Source organism: Equus przewalskii, chromosome 9 (assembly GCF_037783145.1).
Source record: "Equus przewalskii isolate Varuska chromosome 9, EquPr2, whole genome shotgun sequence".
Classification (NCBI taxonomy): Eukaryota; Metazoa; Chordata; class Mammalia; order Perissodactyla; family Equidae; genus Equus; species Equus przewalskii.
In genome coordinates, this window is record NC_091839.1 from 14962541 (window position 1) to 14982665 (window position 20125).

The 20125-nt window shown below is 55.7% G+C and overlaps 2 protein-coding genes and 1 pseudogene across 5 annotated transcripts in view; all 3 read left to right on the forward strand.

The window, feature by feature from the left end:
- Window positions 1-3495, forward strand: part of NECTIN2 (nectin cell adhesion molecule 2) — a 28589-nt gene extending 25094 nt beyond the window's left edge. For 3 of the 4 annotated variants that reach the window (XR_011543796.1, XM_070632912.1, XM_070632910.1), the window contains exons 7-9: window positions 1419-1482; window positions 1621-1707; window positions 2363-3495. Coding sequence is in view for 2 of the 4 variants with exons in the window: in XM_070632912.1 (XP_070489013.1) it covers window positions 1419-1482; window positions 1621-1707; window positions 2363-2635 (424 nt within the window). In the remaining 2 variants the exon portion in view is untranslated. The remainder of the gene's footprint in view (window positions 1-1418; window positions 1483-1620; window positions 1708-2362) is intronic. The other variant, XR_011543795.1, reaches the window with a different exon arrangement.
- A 1342-nt stretch (window positions 3496-4837) lies between these two features.
- Window positions 4838-11864, forward strand: TOMM40 (translocase of outer mitochondrial membrane 40). The gene is made up of 10 exons (XM_070632913.1): window positions 4838-4994; window positions 5090-5369; window positions 6102-6169; window positions 6612-6704; window positions 7569-7670; window positions 7743-7848; window positions 9534-9656; window positions 9935-10011; window positions 10109-10211; window positions 11266-11864. Exons 1-10 carry the CDS (start codon window positions 4884-4886, stop codon window positions 11403-11405), a joined length of 1203 nt encoding a protein of 400 aa, XP_070489014.1. The 5' UTR covers window positions 4838-4883; the 3' UTR covers window positions 11406-11864.
- A 1318-nt stretch (window positions 11865-13182) lies between these two features.
- The window catches only part of LOC103540190 (mitochondrial import receptor subunit TOM40 homolog), a 29325-nt pseudogene continuing 22382 nt past the window's right edge, over window positions 13183-20125 (forward strand).

Here is a 20125-nt window from a genome sequence, read left to right on the forward strand (position 1 = left end):
ATGGCTTCCCCCATATACCTCAATATGTGAAAAATTCTTCTTCTTATTTTCATCACCCTGTAGTGGAGCCTTCACTCAAATTCCGAGATGGCTCCCCACTCTTCTATCGTTGTCTATGTACATGACAACCAGACATGGCCATCCTGGCCTCAACACCCCCATTCCTGCCTGTGGAAAAGGGAAATGGAAATAGAAGGCTGTGGGCTGCCCTGTAGGGGAACACATCACTTCCTTTCACTTCCCATTAGCCAGAACTTAGTCATATGGCTGCCCCAGCTGCAGAGGAAGCTGGGAAATGTAGTTTTTCTCTGGGTGGCCGTATGTCCAGCTGAGATTTCTATTACTGTGAGAAGAGAGGAGACTGGATGTTGGGGGCAATTAGCCCCCCTTCTCTGTGAGATGCATTTTACAGGTGTGACCTTGAGGAAGCCTCCCGTCCATTTGTTGATTCAATAAGTATTCAGAAAGTACCCACTTGGGGCCAGGCCCTGGAGGATAGGGACACAAAGATGAGACAAACATTTAAAAAGTGTCCACACACATAAATATGTCATGGGAACATAAATTCTCAGAGAGAGCCAATGATATTCATTTTATCGAAGAGGAAACAGATTCAGAGAGCTGAAATCACTTGCTGAAATTCATCTAGCAAGTAAGCTCTTGGGGGGTAAAATGGGTCTCAAATAACACCACATAGTGTGTGGGTGTAGGAACACTTGTTAAAAATGCGTATACAGGAGGGGCTCTCAGTCCGTATTTATAACAAGCTCCCTAAGTTATTCTCACGCACAAGCAAGTTTGTGAACCACTGTCTGGATCATCTTGTCTGTACAAGTCAGCATCTTGCTATGGAGCTTCTCCTCTAAGCCCAGCCTGGTGCTGAGACCCAGTGGTTCCTGAGATGGGATGGCCCTGGGCCTGCCCTCCTGGGGCTTACTGCTGGGAGGAGACAGACCTATTCCCCAGACGGTGATGGTCCAGCATGGCCAGGGCTGGGCTAAGGAAGCTGAGGGAGCTGTGAGGGGGCACCTGACCCAGCCTCGAGGGTCAGGGAGGGCTTCCTGGAGGAGGGGACTTTATTATTATTATTTTTTGCTGAGGAAGATTCACCCTGAGCTAACATCCACTGCCAATCTCCCTCTTCTCATGTTGAATGACATCAGAAATAACGTTTCAAATACAAACTTCCCTAAGCAGGAAGTGCAGCTATATAACAGGACTGTCTGATCCTCCTGGAGAATCAGGGAAGCTTCCTGGAGGAAAAGCTATTCACAGGATGAGTAGGAGTTAGCCAGGCGAGGGGTGGGTGGGGGCGGGGGAAAGGGAGGTCAGGCAGAGGGAAGAGCATGTGCAGTGGCCCTGGGGTAGGAGAGCTTCTTGGGTCTGAGCCTCTACCTGCCCTACCTTCTACCCCACAGCCAGGAGGGGCCTCCCTCGTACAAGCCACCCACCCCAAAGGCGAAGCTGGAGGAGCCAGAGATGGTGAGCACTTCCCCTGGAGCCCAGGCTGCCCTCACCACCACACTCACCTTTCCCCACTGTGGCCGGGGCTGGGGGGGCTGGTGGGGAGAGGCTGGCTGTGGGGGGCGTCCTGACCTGTTCTTCCTCCTCCCCCTGCAGCCCTCCCAGCTATTCACTTTGGGGGCCTCGGAGCACAGCCCACTCAAGACCCCCTACTTTGATGCTGGTGTCCCATGCGCTGAGCAGGTAGGAGCTCTGGGGAGAACATGGGTGGGTTTGGGGTCTGGGTTTAAGGGCCAAGGGTCAGTCCCTGACATAAGAGGTCAAGGACTAAAGGTCACAACTCAAGATCAGGGCTGTGTCTCTAGTCAGAGCTTAGAGCATTGAGATGCGTCTAGGATTCAAGGGGGGAGGTCATGGTTGAAAGGGTCAAAGACATCAGGTTAGAGTTTAAAGTCACGCGGTCAATGAAGACTGTTGAACATCTATATCTGCCAGATACTGTGCCTGGAGCTGCGACAAGACAGTGGTCTACTGGAGGTCAGGGGTCAGACAGTGAAGTTGAGACAAGTCAAGTTTCAAGGGGCTATTTAGGGCTATGGTCAAGTAGTTGAGGTCAAGATTGAAGTCAAGGGTTCATGGGGAAAGACATGGGGTCAGCGGTAGAAAAGACAAAGGAGAGACCCAGGACTGACAGGGTGAGGTCCATGCTCTGGGCTTTGAGTTAGGGACAAGCCATGTGGTTGTCCCAGTGCGGTCTCTACCCAGGTGACAATGGATGAGGTCGGGTCTGGTTGGCATGGGCAGATGGTCAGGATTTGGGGGTCAAGGGACAGGTTGGAATTCTGTATCATGCTCAGGAAGTGACCTTGGGCTCCTGTTCACCACCCCCCCCCCCCAGGAATTGCCTCGATACCATGAGCTGCCCACCTTGGAAGAGCGGTCGGGGCCCCTGCTCACAGGGGCCATGAGCCTGGGGTCCCCCATCCTGGTGCCTCCAGGGCCACCAGCTGTGGAGGAGGTTTCCCTGGACCTCGAGAATGAAGAGGAGGAGGAGGAGGAGGAGGACTATCTGGACAAGATCAACCCCATCTATGATGCCCTGTCCTACTCCAGTCCCCCTGATTCCTACCAGAGCAAAGGCTTTGTCATGTCCCGGGCCATGTATGTGTGAGCTGCCATGGCCCTGGCCTCTTGCTGCTCACTTTATGATCTCTCGGCTTTCTGCCAGGGATCTAATGCCCCCTGACTGCTGGCCAGGCCACTGTCAGTTAACACACATGCATCTCATCTGTGACTTCTACCATGGTGGCTCCACTATGACCTCTAATCCATGACCTCTGACCCAGAGAAACCAGCCATGACAATGGAAACCTGGTAACCTTATATCATGAGGGCCTAGGGGGGTTCTGTTTCTGCACAACCTCTGACCCCAAGGACTCCTAAGACTGTGACCTTGCATCATACCTCTCATGTCCCACCATCTCCAGACTCCCCCCACATCCCAGAGAAGACTCCAGTCCTCTGATTTGTCCTCAGACAGTAAACTCCCAATAGCTTTGCTGGGGTGGGCACTGGGGGTACCCTGCTGCTCAGACCTGAGCCCTCCAGGCGGCAGAGACCCACTCGCCCCCTCCCCACCCTGTCTGTTCCCCAAAGGTGGGAGGGAGGGGATTCCCCAGCCCCAGGCAGAGCTTCCCCATCCCTTCCTTCCTGCAGGCAGGAGTCCCAGGGTCCACACACTTCCCTGAGCCCCACTACCCCAATTTCTGTCCACAGGTAATTAAACCCCAGCCCAGGACTAGATGGGGTGAGCCTCATGCACAGTGTGCCTTGCCAGCCCCAGCCTTGGGAGAAGAATTTGCTGTTACTCTGAACACTATTGACTACTTTTATTCCTGCCCAGTGGGATGGGACCCAAGCGTCCCCCTGGGGGGGGGGGGGGGAAAGTGGGTCACCTGGGTTGGGGGTAGGGGATATATTGTTTTGTAATATAGCATTTCCTAGAAAATATGAGTTTGTACTTTGACCATCTCTCAACGTGTGTTTTCTGTGGGATGTGAAGGGGATGGGTGTGGGGCATGATGGGTAATGAACAGGGGGCCCAGGGCTTGAGGGAATCAGTAGACTCGAGGTCAAGATGGGTTACGGACAAAAACAAAAGGGCCAAAGATATGAAGAAAATAACCAAGAGAAGGGATAAGGAGCAAAAATGCATAAACATAGTGATGAGGAATGGAAGGCGTAGGAGAGGAGTCCAGGGATGGTGGTGTATGAAAAGGAATCAGCGCAAACAGCACTCTAATGGGTAAGGGACGGAAATAAACGAAACGAAGATAGAAATGGCAGTAATTAAGTACGAGGGCTCAGCTTTAATGGAGAAATGGCAAGCAAAAATAGGCCAACGTCAAAATTAGGAATGATGCTGTCATAGGAGCTCAGGGCAGGATGGGTAATAGGTCTGAATGATGAGCCAAAGGCAGAGGGATGAATAAGGGAGAAACAGGGGCCGCAGGCATGACGGGTAATGGACCCAAAACACGATGGTTAATTAAGGAAGGGCTAGACGAATGATGGACGTGAAGAGGCAGAAAGGGGCTAAAGGCGGTGCAGGCAACGAAGCTGAAATGAATGGGCAGAGGCATGCTGGGTAATGGGACAGGAATGAATGGGCCCAGGAGAGAAGCCTTAGCGACGCGAGGGGGCGGGAGCAGAGGGCAGAGGCATGATGGGTAACGAAAGGGGTGGGCCTACGGCAACCGCCGCGCTGAACAAGTAAGCAGCATTGTGGGTAACAAAAAGCAGGACAGGGTTCACATAACCGATTAGAATTCTCCCAAGGCACTGTGGGAAGGGCCAGCACTTCCGGTTTTCGGTCGCCCACTCCGGACTAGGGGCCTGCCCCACTGCCGCGGTGCCTGGTGGGACTCGAGGCCTGACCTTGCTGCCTAGCAGCCTCTGCCGTGCAACCTACCTTTATCTGTGTCCCTCGACCCTGGCACGTTAGCCAATGAGCGGACGAGGCTGATTACGTCATCAGGGTGGGACCCTGTACCTGCCGGAGCCAATCAGGATTGTGCAAGGGCCAAAACCGACCACTTAACATGGCAACTTCGCCGCGGGGCGGAGTCGAAGGCGGGGGGGCCTTCTGGAAAGGGGCGGAGACGATGAGGCAGTGGGCGTTGCAAAGTGCGAAGCACAGACCAGTGGCGGGCGAGCACCGGGACCCGCGGCGTCTTGAGCCAATAGGTACGGGTGATGCGAGCCAACGGAAAGAGCGGGTAGGTGTGCCTTGACCGGCGTATGAGTGGGAACCAATAGAAAAGGCTGTTCCAAAGAAGTGGGTGGGACCCTCATGCAAGACACCAATAGTAAAGGCAGGCCCTGAAGCCGGTGGGCGGAGCCCAGGCCTTGCTGAGCCAATGGGACAGGCGGGGCGGGGCGATGGTGGCGGCGGCGGCAGCAGCGGGTTCGGTTGCGCGTGGCGCACGGGGTGGGAGCGGAGCCCAGGCCGGGAGCAGGCGCTGCAGCCAGTGAGACCGGGGCCCGGAGCAGGGTGGGGGTTGCCGGGGGACTCGGCCTGGGGTGCGCCGGCCTGACCTCCGCCCTCTGACCTTTCCCCTTGCAGGCGACCATGGGGAACGTGTTGGCCGCTAGCTCTCCGCCCGCGGGGCCGCCGCCGCCGCCCGCGCCCGCCCTCGTGGGACTGCCGCCGCCGCCGCCCTCTCCTCCCGGCTTCACGCTGCCGCAGCTCGGGGGCGGCCTGGGCGCTGGGGCCGGCGCGGGTCGAGGCTCGGAGCGGACGCCGGGGGCTGCGGCCGCCAGCGGCGCAGGGAGCGCGGACGATGGGGCCTGCGGCTGCCTGCCGAACCCGGGCACGTTCGAGGAGTGCCACCGGAAGTGCAAGGGTGAGGGGCGAGGGACCCGGCGGGGCGCGCTGGCCCGGATCTCGGGGGACAGGGAAGCACACTGAGGACCTTGGGAACGGGCACGGGCTCCTGGAGTCGTGAAACAGCGTAGGGGTTGACGTTGGGATCGGATGGGGGAAAGTTGGCCTAGGGGCTCAGAATGATGGCACCGAACGGTGGAACCTCGGGGTGGAATGCCACAGCGGTGAGAAGAGCCTTAGGGACCTCAGGAGGCCCGGGGATCAGCCAAGCCAGCCTCCTCGCGATCGGGAAGGAAACTGAGACCCAAGGTCATAGTGTCTTCAAGAGTCCTGTGTGGGTGGACCCAAGGTTTCTGGATCCTGGGTTGGACTAATTGTGATAGCAGAAATCGTGGAGACTTACTGAGCACTATTCTGGCATTCAGTGGATGTTAACTCGTTAAATGTTTGCAGTTTTTCCACGTGGTGACAGTCACACCTTACACGTGACAAGCTTGACATAGATAGGGAGACTTGTGTACAGTCACAGGGAGAGTAGATGGAGGCAGTGGGATTGGGATGCAGAAAAAAGCCCTGGTACTGACCGTGTCTACTGGTTAGGGTTCTTTGTATGGTGTTCTGCTTGTGCGGCTGTGGAGAAAGGAGAGCTGAGAGGGTAGGGAAGGAAGAGAGGAGAGTTGGCTGTGTGTGTGTGTGTGTGTGTGTGTGTGTGTGTGTGTGTGTGGAGAGTGACAGCGTTTCTCCTCCTCAGAGCTGTTTCCCATTCAGATGGAAGGTGTCAAGCTCACGGTCAACAAAGGGTTGAGTAACCACTTCCAGGTGAGCCTTGCTGGTGCCCTTGCCCTCCAGAGTCATGCCAGCCATCCCCCTGAATCGGCACGCACAGCCCCTCCTCCTCCGCAAATGGCTGGGCTCCATGGGACATGAAAAGGCTCAGAGACGCAGCTAGACCGACTCCTCACTGGGGGCCAGGGTAGCATTTGGGGACCCAGAGTCCAGAGATGCCTGTCCCCCGTGATGTCCAGGCAGGAGTAGGGCCAGGTTTGCAGCTCCGCCCCCAGCACATCTTTTCTCTGAGGGTCATCTACTCAGGCCACACCACCCCGTCTTCACCCCCTGCCCAGCCCAGAGACGCCTGGCTTTTGCTCCCTGATCGGGGAGCCAGGCTGGCAGGTGTCCGCATCCCAAGCTGGGGGGTAGCTGTGCTGGGGTGGACTCAGCGGGGTGTATTGGGGTCCCCACAGCCCTCGCTCTTCTCCAGGTGAACCACACAGTCGCCCTCAGCACAATTGGGGAGTCCAACTACCACTTCGGGGTCACGTACGTGGGGACAAAGCAGCTGAGTCCCACTGAGGTGAGGCGCCTATTGTCATTCATCGGTGTCTCTTCTTTCTAACACGTGTGGAGCCGGACGCCAGGAGAACAAGGCTCCAACAGTAGAGGGCCAGGCTGCTGAGGGAGCTGAGGGTGTCGAGGGGTGGGGACCCTGTGTCCAAGGTGCATTGGGACGGGGTCATTCCTTCCTCCTGCTCCCCTGCTGTCTGCCCAGCCCTGTGCTGGGTGAGGCTGGGGACGCTGGGGTGACCACCAGACAGTGATGACTAGAGGGTCAGGGCTGGGCTGTGGATCCTGGGGGGTTCCATGCCGAAGTCGGCATTGGGACGTTCTCTAGGGGGCGCTGGAGCGCCACAGGAAGAGGGGACCAAGGGAGAGACTGTCATATGTGCGCTTGAGAGGGGGCCTCAGGCTGTTGCAGAGGCTGGGTCAGCCGGGTAGGGGCAGAACCTCAGGTCTGGAGGGCAGCTGGGGCGGGACGCAGTGGAGTTGGGGCTGAATTGGGTCTCTGCTTATAGAGACTGGACGTTTCTGTTGAAGAAATTGATTTATTCAACACACCTTCTTTGTCCCTGTGCTGAGCCCAGCCCTGTGCCACATGGTGCTGGGACACAGCTTTGACTGACATGACCATGGGGCACAGGGTCTAGAGGGGAGAAGGAACAGTCCTGTCCCCGGCCATTTACAACCCAGGCTGGGCAGAAGTGAAATGGGGGCACCCAAAGGCCGTGGGAGCCCAGAGGGGAACCTAACTCAGCCTAGGTGGCCAGGGGGCTTCCTGGAGGAGGGGACCTCAGGCTGAGGCTTTCTGACCTAGGCCCATCGCCCATGAACTTAGACGTAATGCTAGACGTCGGCCCCTGACCTGGCCCTCTGCCCACAGGCGTTCCCCGTGCTGGTGGGGGACATGGACAACAGCGGCAGCCTCAATGCTCAGGTCATTCACCAGCTGGGCCCCGGGCTCAGGTCCAAGATGGCCATCCAGGTGAGTGGGCGCCGAGTCGGCTGTCCCCCAGCCCCCCGAGCCCAGGCTGGCCTCACACCCTGCTCCCCACAGACGCAGCAGTCGAAGTTCGTGAACTGGCAGGTGGATGGGGAGTACCGGGGCTCCGACTTCACGGCCGCCGTCACCCTGGGGAACCCGGACGTGCTGGTGGGGTCAGGTAAGAGGGCAGGGCCGGAGGTTGGTCACCTGGCCGTCCCAGCTGTCCACGCACATCCGCTCCTTCCCGGGACCCCTGTTCTGTCTGAGAAGGGTCAGGCCAGGAACGGTTTCGAAACATCAGGCAACATGACATCATGAACAAGAAAGAGGTTCAGGTGCCAACTGTGCCGCTGGCTGCCCTTCCATGGAGGCGACTTCCACTCCTCCAGAGCCTCTGTTTCCTCGTTTGTAACCTGGGCTCCCTCACAGGGCTGTGGTGGAGGTGGTGGACCTTTGTGTGTGGAAAAGCGTGCAGTTGCAGGGGCGGGCACCGTTTCCCAGGCACGTGTGAGCTGTGGTCCTTCACGGCCCCTCCAGGCCCTACACGATGGCCCCCCTTTGAGAGCCACTGGTCCTGAGCTGGCCCAGCTTTAGGGAGGCCCTGGGCCTGGGGAAGCCGGGGCTGGATGTGAGCAGGAGGAAGACCAGAGCTGGGCGTGGAGCTGGAGGTACGGGAAGGGGGAGGGGTTCCCCACAAAGGCCTCAAGGAAGCAGCAAGCTGGGCCACTCTGGAGGGTGAGCATCCTGGGCCCAGGCCTGGGGGGTGCTCATGGAGCAGAAAGCGTGGGCTGTGGCATGGAGACGAGCCAGCATTCTCAGAGCCAGCATGTGGGGACCTGGAGAGAGACTTGAGCAGTAGGGACCATGCTCTGACTGGGTCCTCACAGCCTCCTAGTGGCCGCTCTGTCTGCTGGCCCCTTACAGGGGGATCAGGGTGGGGACTGCAGTGTCCCATGGTGGTGGTGGCTCTGACCAGGGTCGTGCTGCAGAGAAGGACCCAAATCCAGGAAATACACAGGGGCAAATATTGAGTTGGGCTGCCTGAGCAGAGGGAAGGTCCCCGGGGTACAGGGACAGTGTGTGCAGGCCTGATGGCAGAGAGAGAGAGGGAGAGAGAAAGCTCTGCTCCTGCAGCCCGCAGGGAACAGCCGGGTGTGTTCAGGGAGGAGGAAGTGGTTCTATCTGGAATCCCGGACCAGCCACCCGGGGCCTCTGGGGCACTGGGGAGCCATGGATGGTTCTGATCAGAGGAGAACAGGGGCAGGTGTATGCTGAAACCACATCCCTGTGTGCTTCAGCTGAAGTTGCTGGGTGAGGGTGGGACTGGGGCAGGAGAGCAGGGAGGAGGGTAGGGCTGGGGGAGCAGGGGCAAGGCCAGGACGGAGACCTCTACAGGGCGAATCCCAGTGGTCACTGAGCGCCAGCTATGTGCTCCACACGCTCTGGATGCTGTGCCCACATCTCCTCCTTCGTGGTCCTCACAGCCTCGAGAGGCGGTCTTTTGCAGAGATGTGACAGCACTGGCCCGCGGTTACTCCCCGGGCCTGGGCTGTGGCTGGGGTTTGAATGGCCGCAGGATTTTTCTTGCCCTGTCTCCCCTCCTGCCTCGACCTCCCTCCATCAGCCTCCTCTGTAATGATGGGAAATGAATGCTGGCCACACGGGGATGTGCAGAGCACGTGAGGATCCCGGGGCGGAGAGGCTGACCTGAGAGCCCTGGGAAATGCTCAAGACAGGAGCAGGGGCGGGGCCTGAGGGCAGCCCAGAGCCTGCAGCAGGGTTGAGCCTGGAAGGCTGCTGGGAGCAGGGGTCTGCTGGACAGAAACCACGTGGCCCAGGAACGTCCCGCCCTCCCGCCCGCAGGGATCCTCGTGGCGCACTACCTGCAGAGCATCACGCCGTGTCTGGCTCTGGGTGGAGAGCTGGTCTACCACCGGCGGCCCGGGGAGGAGGGCACCGTCATGTCTCTAGCTGGGAAATACACATGTGAGCCGGGGCTGGGGCCCGAGTCAGGGCTGGGACCAGAACCCTGGGTCTGAGGGAAGAGGAGCTGGGGGCCTGGACTGTTAGGTCTGAGGGAGGAGGGGCTGGGGACCTGGACTCCTGGGTCTGAGGGAGGAGGGGCTGGGGCCCGGACCCCCGGGTCTGAGGGAGGAGGGGCTGGGGCCCGGACCCCTGGGTCTGTGGGAAGAGGGGGAATCTGGTTCCCAGAGGCCAACGTCCCCTTGGTGACCTGCTCCCACCCCCACCCTGCTCCCTCACAGTGAATAACTGGTTGGCGACCGTCACGCTGGGCCAGGCGGGCATGCACGCCACATACTACCACAAAGCCAGTGACCAGGTGAGCTAGTCCGGCCGGGCCACGAGGACACACGTCCTGGGCCTGGTGGCCCCGGGCGTGCAGCCAGGAAGCTGACTCTGCCGCCCGGCCCCTCCAGCTGCAGGTAGGCGTGGAGTTTGAGGCCAGCACGAGGATGCAGGACACGAGTGTCTCCTTCGGGTACCAGCTGGACCTGCCCAAGGCCCACCTGCTCTTCAAAGGTACAGGCCTCAGTCCCATTGCGGACAGCGGGCGAGAGGGGACTCAGCTCTGAGTGGGGTACAGGCCACAGGGGACAGTAGAGGGCGGGAGGCTGGGACTGTGGGGGGCTTGCAGACCCTGGGACGCGCTTTTTAGAAGGTGGGTGATGGGCCCCGAGCTTTGCCCCCTCCTCACCCCTCCTGCCCCACCAGCAGCCCCTCCCCTCCCTGCCCTCAGCCTCTCTTGCCTGTGTCCTAAGTGGAGGGCAACTTGGAGCCCATCTCCCCCATCTCGCGTTAGTGCGAACTGAGGCTCCTGGAGGTTGTGCGGTCACGGCGAGATCCAGAACCTTCTCCCAGGCTGACTGGCTCTAGTCTTCGGCCTTCAGTTGCTTCTGGGACCTCCGTGGTCCTCAGTTTGGAGGTGTGAAGACCACCCAGAAGGCCGCTTTGGTCAGCTGGGCTGGGCTTCTGAAGATGGTCATGGGGCCCAGGGGCTCTGCCTCTCGGGCCTGCCTGCCACCTCTGGAACCCTGGCTGTGCCCTCAGCTTCGTATCTGAGGGTTTGGGGTCTAGGTTGACTGCTGCTCTGCCCCTGTGAAATGAATGGTCGCCCTTTTCCAGGGTGTGGGGACTACTTGGTGCACTCACACTTGTGGAAGGTTCTGGGCGCCAGAGGAGATTTCGGTCTTTAGTTTAGCAGATTATGAACAGCTGCTCTGTGCCCAGCCTTGTGCTCAGCAGGCTGGGGACAACGTGGAGACCCAGCCCTGTCCTCAGGGGGCTCACAGTGGAGGGGACAGGCTCCTTCCCAGGAATGATGACCTCGTGTGGACAGAGGGAAAATTGGGGAGCCATGGGGGCTGTAGGGCTTCCTGGAGGAGGAGGGTTCTGTGAGCTGAGAGCTGAGGGGGAGGAGGAGGAAGGAACCAGGTGCTCCCAGGGCTGGGGTACCTGGGGAGGGAAGAGGGTTCCGGGTGGCGGGAACAGCGTGGGCAGGGGGCTACAGGCAGGCAGTCTGGCTGGTGGTGTCTGAGGTGGCCTGGCAGGGCTCTCACCCCGGCCGTCCCCCCAGGCTCCGTGGACAGCAACTGGATCGTGGGCGCCACCCTGGAGAAGAAGCTGCCCCCGCTGCCCCTGACGCTGGCCCTCGGGGCCTTCCTGAACCACCGGAAAAACAAGTTCCAGTGCGGCTTCGGCCTCACCATCGGCTGAGCCCCCCACCTCGCCGCCACGCCCTTCCTCCTCCAGATCCCCCCCTCCCTTCCCTCCTCCTCAGGTCCGGGGGCAGCGGAAAGGAGGGGATCCGCCACCCCAGCAGCTGAGGGGGACTCTGGAACCGGCTCCAGGATCGGGAGCAGCAGGGGCCATGTGCCCAGGGGGCTGGGGTCCCGGAAGGGGCTCCAGAGTCGAGGACATGGGGTTCTGGGCACCAGGGGCAGAGGGGCCACAAACCTCAGGGAGGTGTTGGGGTGTCCCCGTCCCCCAAGGGCCCTGGGCCCGGCCCCGGGGGGCAGCAAGGAGAGGAGCTGCCAGCCCCGGTCACTCCGCCCGCCCGCCTTCCCTCCCCCCCTCCTCGGTAGAAATCATGTTTATAAGTTATGGAAGAACCCGGACGTTTTACAGAAAAAGACAAAAACAAGAACAAAAAATATACATAAAAAACCAAGTGAAGTGGGAGGCCTTGCTTTTCCTGCTGTTTCTGCGGCCTCCTGGGCCCTTTCCATCCGGCCGACGTTCCCACAGCGGCCGGTAGGGGGCGCGGCAGGGTCAGCGCAGAAGAATGACACCAACCACGGGGTTCTCAAGCCTGGCTGCTGCCTGGACCCCGCTCAGAGAGGGAAAGGGCCTGGCCCAGGATCACACAGCCCAGGACTGCACCTTAGAGGGGCATCACAGGCCTTCCCTCAGCAGGAGGGCAGGGTCTTGGGTCACTCGCCCCAGCTCGTCCTGCCAGAGTGGCTGCAGAGGACTTTGTCCCTGCCAGCTGTGGACACAGATGACGCTGTCTCTGAGTGCAGGGCTGGGGACACTGAGCTGGGACTCCGAGGTCTTCGCAGCTTCCTAAAGGAGCAGGGCATGATGGGGTGTGAGCACCTCTTCATGATGGGAAGGTCAGAGCTATCAGAAGCTTCCGGAAGAACTGAAGTACCTGGACAGGCTTCAGAATCAGTGGCTGTGTCTGAGGGGGAGAAGGGCCTGGGCTCCAGCACTCCTGGGCCTCGGGGGCCCGGCTGGGGTCTGACTCAGGTGGGGAGAGGGGTGGGGGCGGGGTGCCCTGTGTCTCAGGCCTCTGAAGCTGGAGGACGAGGAGCTGTCCCTTTGCCACCTGGGGCCCAGAGAAACCGACACCCCTGACCCTGCAGACAGGACCGGAAACCCCGTCTGCCCCTCCACATACACACACACATGGTCAGGGAGGGAGGCGGCTGGACAGAGATGACCCTCCGTCACCCAGAGAGGCTGCTGCACCTGCTCTGCCAGCAGCTTGTGAGGCCAAAGCCGACAGCCTGGGCCGGGTGGCACTGGGGCCCCTCCTGGGTCCAGGTGTTCGGCCTCCCCTAACCCCGTGGCTCCGAGGTTCCCACACCCTGGAGGGACCAGGACAAATCCCACCTCCTCCGGTTGTCCCTGTGTGGCTTCACTGCCCACCTCAACTGTGAACCTCGGCTTTGTCATCTTGAAAGAGCTGGGATTCATGTCACAGGCTGCTGGGAAGGTGACAGTGTTTGAGCGGTCTGTGTGGCCCGTCAGAGCAGTCAGCTCTAATATGGGACCCACCGTGGGCCGGAGACTGTCCTCAGTACTTCCGGGGTATGGTAGTAGCTTGTTGCATCACCGAACAATGGTGTCAGTGCAGCCTACTTCCCAGTTTTGTGGATCAAGAAACGGGATGTACAGAGAGCTGGGTTATTCGCCCAAAGTCACACAGCTGGCAACCGGCAGAGCCCGGATTGTGTTGCTTGTGGGGCTCTGGAGAAGGGAGAGCTGGGAGGGTAGGGAAGGAATGGGTGAGAGTTGGGTGTGTGTGTATGCGTGTGCGCGCGCGCACGTGTGTGTGTGTGTGTGTGTGTGTGCAGGGAGACAGCGTTTCCCCTCCTCAGAGCTGTTTCTCATTCAGATGGAAGGTGTCAAGGTCAGGGTCAACAGGGTTGAGTAACCACTTCCAGGTGAGCCTTGCTGGTGCCCTTGCCCTCCAGAATCATCCCAGCCAGCCCCCTGAATCGGCACGCACAGCCCCTCCTCCTCCCCAAATGGCTGGGCTCCATGGGACATGAAAAGGCTCAGAGACGCAGCTAGACCGACTCCTCACTGGGGGCCACGGTAGCATTTGGGGACCCAGAGTCCACAGACGCCCGTCCCCCCTTGATGTCCAGGCAGGAGTAGGGCCAGGTTTGCAGCTCCGCCCCCAGCACATCTTTTCTCTGAGGGTCATCTACTCAGGCCACACCACCCCGTCTTCACCCCCTGCCCAGCCCAGAGACGCCTGGCTTTTGCTCCCTGATCGGGGAGCCAGGCTGGCAGGTGTCCGCATCCCAAGCTGGGGGGTAGCTGTGCTGGGGTGGACTCAGCGGGGTGTATTGGGGTCCCCACAGCCCTCGCTCTTCTCCAGGTGAACCACACAGTCGCCCTCAGCACAATTGGGGAGTCCAACTACCACTTCGGGGTCACGTACGTGGGGACAAAGCAGCTGAGTCCCACTGAGGTGAGGCGCCTATTGTCATTCATCGGTGTCTCTTCTTTCTAACACGTGTGGAGCCGGACGCCAGGAGAACAAGGCTCCAACAGTAGAGGGCCAGGCTGCTGAGGGAGCTGAGGGTGTCGAGGGGTGGGGACCCTGTGTCCAAGGTGCATTGGGACGGGGTCATTCCTTCCTCCTGCTCCCCTGCTGTCTGCCCAGCCCTGTGCTGGGTGAGGCTGGGGACGCTGGGGTGACCACCAGACAGTGATGACTAGAGGGTCAGGGCTGGGCTGTAGATCCTGGGGGGTTCCATGCCGAAGTCGGCATTGGGACGTTCTCTAGGGGGCGCTGGAGCGCCACAGGAAGAGGGGACCAAGGGAGAGACTGTCATATGTGCGCTTGAGAGGGGGCCTCAGGCTGTTGCAGAGGCTGGGTCAGCCGGGTAGGGGCAGAACCTCAGGTCTGGAGGGCGGCTGGGGCGGGACGCAGTGGAGTTGGGGCTGAATTGGGTCTCTGCTTATAGAGACTGGACGTTTCTGTTGAAGAAATTGATTTATTCAACACACCTTCTTTGTCCCCGTGCTGAGCCCAGCCCTGTGCCACATGGTGCTGGGACACAGCTTTGACTGACATGACCATGGGGCACAGGGTCTAGAGGGGAGAAGGAACAGTCCTGTCCCCGGCCATTTACAACCCAGGCTGGGCAGAAGTGAAATGGGGGCACCCAAAGGCCGTGGGAGCCCAGAGGGGAACCTAACTCAGCCTAGGTGGCCAGGGGGCTTCCTGGAGGAGGGGACCTCAGGCTGAGGCTTTCTGACCTAGGCCCATCGCCCATGAACTTAGACGTAATGCTAGACGTCGGCCCCTGACCTGGCCCTCTGCCCACAGGCGTTCCCCGTGCTGGTGGGGGACATGGACAACAGCGGCAGCCTCAATGCTCAGGTCATTCACCAGCTGGGCCCCGGGCTCAGGTCCAAGATGGCCATCCAGGTGAGTGGGCGCCGAGTCGGCTGTCCCCCAGCCCCCCGAGCCCAGGCTGGCCTCACACCCTGCTCCCCACAGACGCAGCAGTCGAAGTTCGTGAACTGGCAGGTGGATGGGGAGTACCGGGGCTCCGACTTCACGGCCGCCGTCACCCTGGGGAACCCGGACGTGCTGGTGGGGTCAGGTAAGAGGGCAGGGCCGGAGGTTGGTCACCTGGCCGTCCCAGCTGTCCACGCACATCCGCTCCTTCCCGGGACCCCTGTTCTCCCGTCTGAGAAGGGTCAGGGCAGGAGCGCTTTCGAAATTTCAGGCAACGTGACATCGTGGGCGAGAAAGAGCCACCAGTGACACTTTTGCCCTCAATTCTCACAAGGTCTCTTCTTCCCTCAGACACTCATCATACAGGGCCCTCTGGGCTGGGTCAGTGCTGAGGACAGAAGAAGGTCAGCAGCAACAGCTGGGCCTTGGGACCCCCGTGGCTCCACCCCCCTGAGCCTTGGTTTCCACATGTGTCACATGTCACAGCAGCAGTGAACATGTCTTGGTGCAGGCCACAGTGGCAAAGCCCATCTTTGGCCCTCAGTGCGGGGCCAGAAGCAAATGACAGTCCCTGTGTGTCAGATCCCTGTGCCCCTACAGTGGATGGGAGTCGGTGTGTTCATGGCCCCTTTTCACGTATGAGGGAGCCAGGCCCAGGGGTGACGTGAGTCCCCCAGGATCCCACGGCAGAAAGCACAGGACCTGGAATTTGCCTTTTGGCCTGTCTCGAGAGCCCGGGTTCTCCTGGTGGCCTCCCTGTGGCCTCAGCTCCTGCTATGGAGCCTCTGCTCCCTTCTGAGCATCTGGGCGGGCTGTTCTGGGACCCAGCAGTGACTGAGATGACCCCTTCCTCCCCCACAGAACTCGCAGGCTGGGGGATGACATTGGCCTTTGAACAGAGCCTCACACAGGGACATCATTCCTGGGGTGAGGAAGCCAGCCCAGGAAAGGGTCAGGGCTGGGAGAGCTTCTCTCAGGGGAGCACGTCCCTCCTGAAGTGACAGGGATGGCTTCTCTCAAACGGGGGTTGAGGTCTAGTCTAGGTGAAGGTGGAGAGGGCACCACGTGGGCAAAGGCCCCCCAGAGGCCCCCGGAGCCCGGGATGTGCAGGGGAAGGGGCGTCCTATCCACTGGGGCCAAGAACAGCCTTTCTCTGGTGGTGCCCCACCTGAGCACCCACCCTGGGTGGCTGCCGTTCCTGCTCCAGGGACGTCCCCAGGGAATCCTGATGGGGTCAGCTGAGCAGGGGAATGGCCAGGGTTGGCTGACCTCACCTCCCTCTCTCCCTCACCCATTCTTATCTCCTGCTCTTTACCCTTGCTGGAGGTCTCGTCTTTGCTTGCACAGACCTCTACTCACTGTGTTTCCTGCTATTAGGGAATACATTCTTCATGACCCCTCCAGACACTACAGAATGGCCCCCGATTGAGAACTGCTGGTCCTGTCTGAGCCCAGCCTCGGGGAGCTGACAGGCCTGGGGGAGCCAGGTCTAGATGTGAGCAGGAGGAACAGCAGAGAAAATCAGTGGGAGATGTTCCCCAAAAAGGCCTGTGAGGGGCAAGTCTGAGTGGTGAGCTGGGCAGCTCTGGAGGATGAACATCCTGGGCCAGGAACCTTGGGAATGTGCTAGGGGAGCAGAGAGGATGGGGTGTGGTGTGGGGACGAGCCAGAATCCTTCCTTACTCACCAGGTAAGGTTGTTGGGAACCCTATAAGTGAGGTACCAGGAGAATTTCAAGTGGTTTTATTCCATAAAGTCAACCATGGCTCCTAAAAGCTGTCTGGTCATATCTGAGTCTATGCCTGTTTCTCTCAACTATGACATTCCAGTCAAAGCCTTGGTAACATAACCAATATTTCCAATTGTGTCCTATTATAAGGAGGACAGGTTCTTATTGGACTTACGCAAATAACTGTTGCCATGAAAATAAGAACAGTCACGTATCAGGAGGTTCCAAATTCTGGAGGCATCAGGTAGGGAGAAAAAAACAACTGTTTCAATTCTACTTACAAAGGCTTAATTTACTTAATTGCTATAAGTCATAGTTTGCTTAAGAGAAGAGAGGAAAGGGTTTCCTCAAATCTGGAAAAACAAAATAAAAAAATCAGCAGTATTTCAAACAAGAAGTCATAAAAGTTATACTCATCCTCATCAATTCTCTCACTCCCATGGAATCAATTTTGATCTTGATATTCTGTTACCAGTTTTATGGAGCCATCATTTTCTCCATTAGAGTTCTGGAATTTCTTTCCCAGCTCAGTTTTATAATGTGAAAGTTTTTCAGAAAACTATATTCTATAGCAGGTGTCAGAGGACTTCCCATGAATCTCTCTGAAGATGAAACATATTTTCAAAAGCATCAGAGTAAAACAATAACTGTCTGTGAATGATAAAAGATTTAAAAATGGCAGTTGACAAAGGTATTTCATTGTTTCTGTGACATAACATTTTAAAATATCTAGAATTCTGACTTACAACCAGGACAGATCAGAACTTTAGGAATGTTATATCATTTTAAAAAACGCTTATATTAATAACATTCACCCACACAATATAACCTAAGAAGGTTTATTATTTTTGTGACAATGCTTCTCAGGTAATTTACCATGCCAAATGAGCCTAACTAGCTTAATATCTCCTTTTTTATACAAAGAGAGAACAAATTCTTTGAGAAGTCACAGGGATACATTGGAATTCTCAAAGTTACTTCCAAGTCAAAGACAGAATTTATTTAGGATTTGAACTTTTGGAAAGTGTCAAGAATATCAAAAGATTTTAAAACACTTGGTCAAATAGGATGATAGCTCTCTGTGGAGCAAAGCTTAGTTATCCATTTAACTAAAGTGATGAGAGAAGATGTTAAAAGCAAACATACACAGTTAAATAGTTAAAAAACATTCATAGACCTGCACCTTTCTGAACACAGAAAATTTTTTGACAGAACATAGGTTTTGTATCCTTTACACAGTCTTACTCATAGGTAAAGAAAAACCATTTATAATCTCTTTATCAAGAGTAGACTAAAAGTTCAGAAATTTATCTTTTTAAGAGAAAGAAAAACAAATTTTGATTTTCATACCAGCTTACTTTTGATATGAAAACTTATTCCTTTAATTGAATTTGTTTTCATCTTCACCCACATGCCTATCCACAAAGTTCTTTTTTCAGGGTTCTTCCACAAACCTTCTCTAACTTTCATTTAAATGCAGAATTCATTCTGTGTCTTCTTTCCTTCCCTGTACTGTAGGACAAATTTATCTTTCTTAACCAAACAAAGATATCTCCATTCCTTAAATCCTCTTTACTGAAAACACACATCTTACTTTCCTTAATTTTTCATATTGGCATCCTGTGGATTGGCAGATCCATAAATACTGTCTAGAAACACGTGATTTCTCAAAGAAAGTTTGTCAACATGGCACAAAACGTGTTTATCAATAAACCCAAGTATTTTTCCAGTTTCTCTGTAAGAAGATGCCAAAGGTAGATAACCTATGTTTATTAATTAATATCTAATATCTAATATCTTGTGTGGAAATGTCCTAGATACTCAGTAAATCTTACAGTTTAACTTAATTTGGCAGAACCCTAAGCTTTCAAGTTACCGCAAAGCTTTTGAAGTTATTTTAAGTACGTACCCCATAACACGTAATTATTGTTAAGAAGTTCACCCAACACTGTTATCTTTTCCACATCTCTTTAGTTCACTTATTCCCAATAATTATTTAGATTGCCTACAAGACTTCATGAGACATTAGACAAAATTAGCTATCGTTCTAAGATATTATTTTTGCTAACAAGTTTTATAACAGTGATAACATGAGCTTTTTCAACCAATAAACCACATAGAATAAGGGCTGCATGGCTGCATCATATGCGGTGTTGGTAACTCACATGCTGCATCGTATGCGGTGTTGGTAACTCACATTCCTATTTCAATCAAACCAACAAAATTAAATAAGCTTTCATTTACCAAAGATTACTTTATCTCATTTAACTTAAAAAACGTTTGAGTTACTTTCTACTACATTTACATAAGCATCTAACTGTAAACCAATTGAATTGAGCTCATTTAGAAATTATATCTGGGGGTAAAATGTCACATGTATATAAATAGACAAACGTACACAGAGACTCCACGGCTATTGTTTTAAAATTAGTGCCATGAATCAGGTACAGTAATACAAAGCTCACTAGTTATGAATCCCAGTTTTCTTTTAAGCTTTTTCTACTAATATTTGTGGGGAAGACACTTAAAATGGTAGATTTTGAGTGAGGGCACTAAATACATGGTTTTCGCTTTCTTTTTCCCTTTTTTTCCCCCTTCCGTCTTAGGAATTGGTGATTGGCTAGATAACAGTTCCCAGAGAGGTTACACGCCTTGTAAGATAGAGGACATGGGTGGAATCTGAACTGCCTCTACAGCTGCCTTTCCAGTTTTGCAAGGATTTGTAAAATAAAGACAGTTGTTCTTAATTCCTCAGAAATCGTCTTGTCACTCAAATGACATTACTGGTTGATCTACACGTCGAACTGCATCACCTCTAATTTGCTTCTTTCCCTCTGGGTGCTTAGTTTTATTTTAACTTAAGGAGGAACGTCTGAAAAATGCCTATCAGGCTCTGAATATGAGCTTCCAATTTGGCTGAATTTCTGACCCTAAGTTGCTAAATCCTTTTAAACGTAACGTCTTGTCAGGTTGTAGCCAGGATGAACAGTAAGTATACCTGGGAATGTTGACCGCTCCCTTAATTTCTCACCTAGAAGTTTCCCAGGAAATCTCTCCAAATCTCATTTTCTCTGGGAGGGGCTTCTTTTGGGCCCTCTTTCAAAGGTAGATCACGGGAGTGTTCATAAAGCCAGGACCTAATAGGCTTTTCTTTTAGGAACCTTTTATAAATTATTTTTTTTTCTTTTTGCAATGAAAGTTTCAATAAGATGACTTTGGGATTTTGAAGCTTTTGCTTTTAAGCATGCTTCTTAAATGATCTTATCTAATTGGAAACATTCCTTCTAAGGGCCAAGGTAATTCCCTTCAGGCTGAAGACAGGTTGAAAGGACCTTTAGCTGCAGATAGAGTGCAACCCACATTTCTGTCCGAGCATCTCTGACTGCAAACGGGTGCACCTGCATTTTTGTTCAACTGCATTTTGAGATCCTGACCTGATGATTATCCAGCCAAGCCCTCAGAGCCTGCAGCTCCTGGGTCATCGGGCCCAGCTGCTCCTCC

Excerpts from the sequence above, each read along its gene's own strand:
- TOMM40 (XM_070632913.1), top strand. The coding sequence starts at position 4,884 with ATGGGACAGGCGGGGCGGGGCGATGGTGGCGGCGGCGGCAGCAGCGGG. Across the intron at positions 4,995-5,089 it reads GGGAGCAGGCGCTGCAGCCA|GCGACCATGGGGAACGTGTT; the intron begins GTGAGACCGGGG and ends TTCCCCTTGCAG. Across the intron at positions 10,012-10,108 it reads ACCACAAAGCCAGTGACCAG|CTGCAGGTAGGCGTGGAGTT; the intron begins GTGAGCTAGTCC and ends CGGCCCCTCCAG.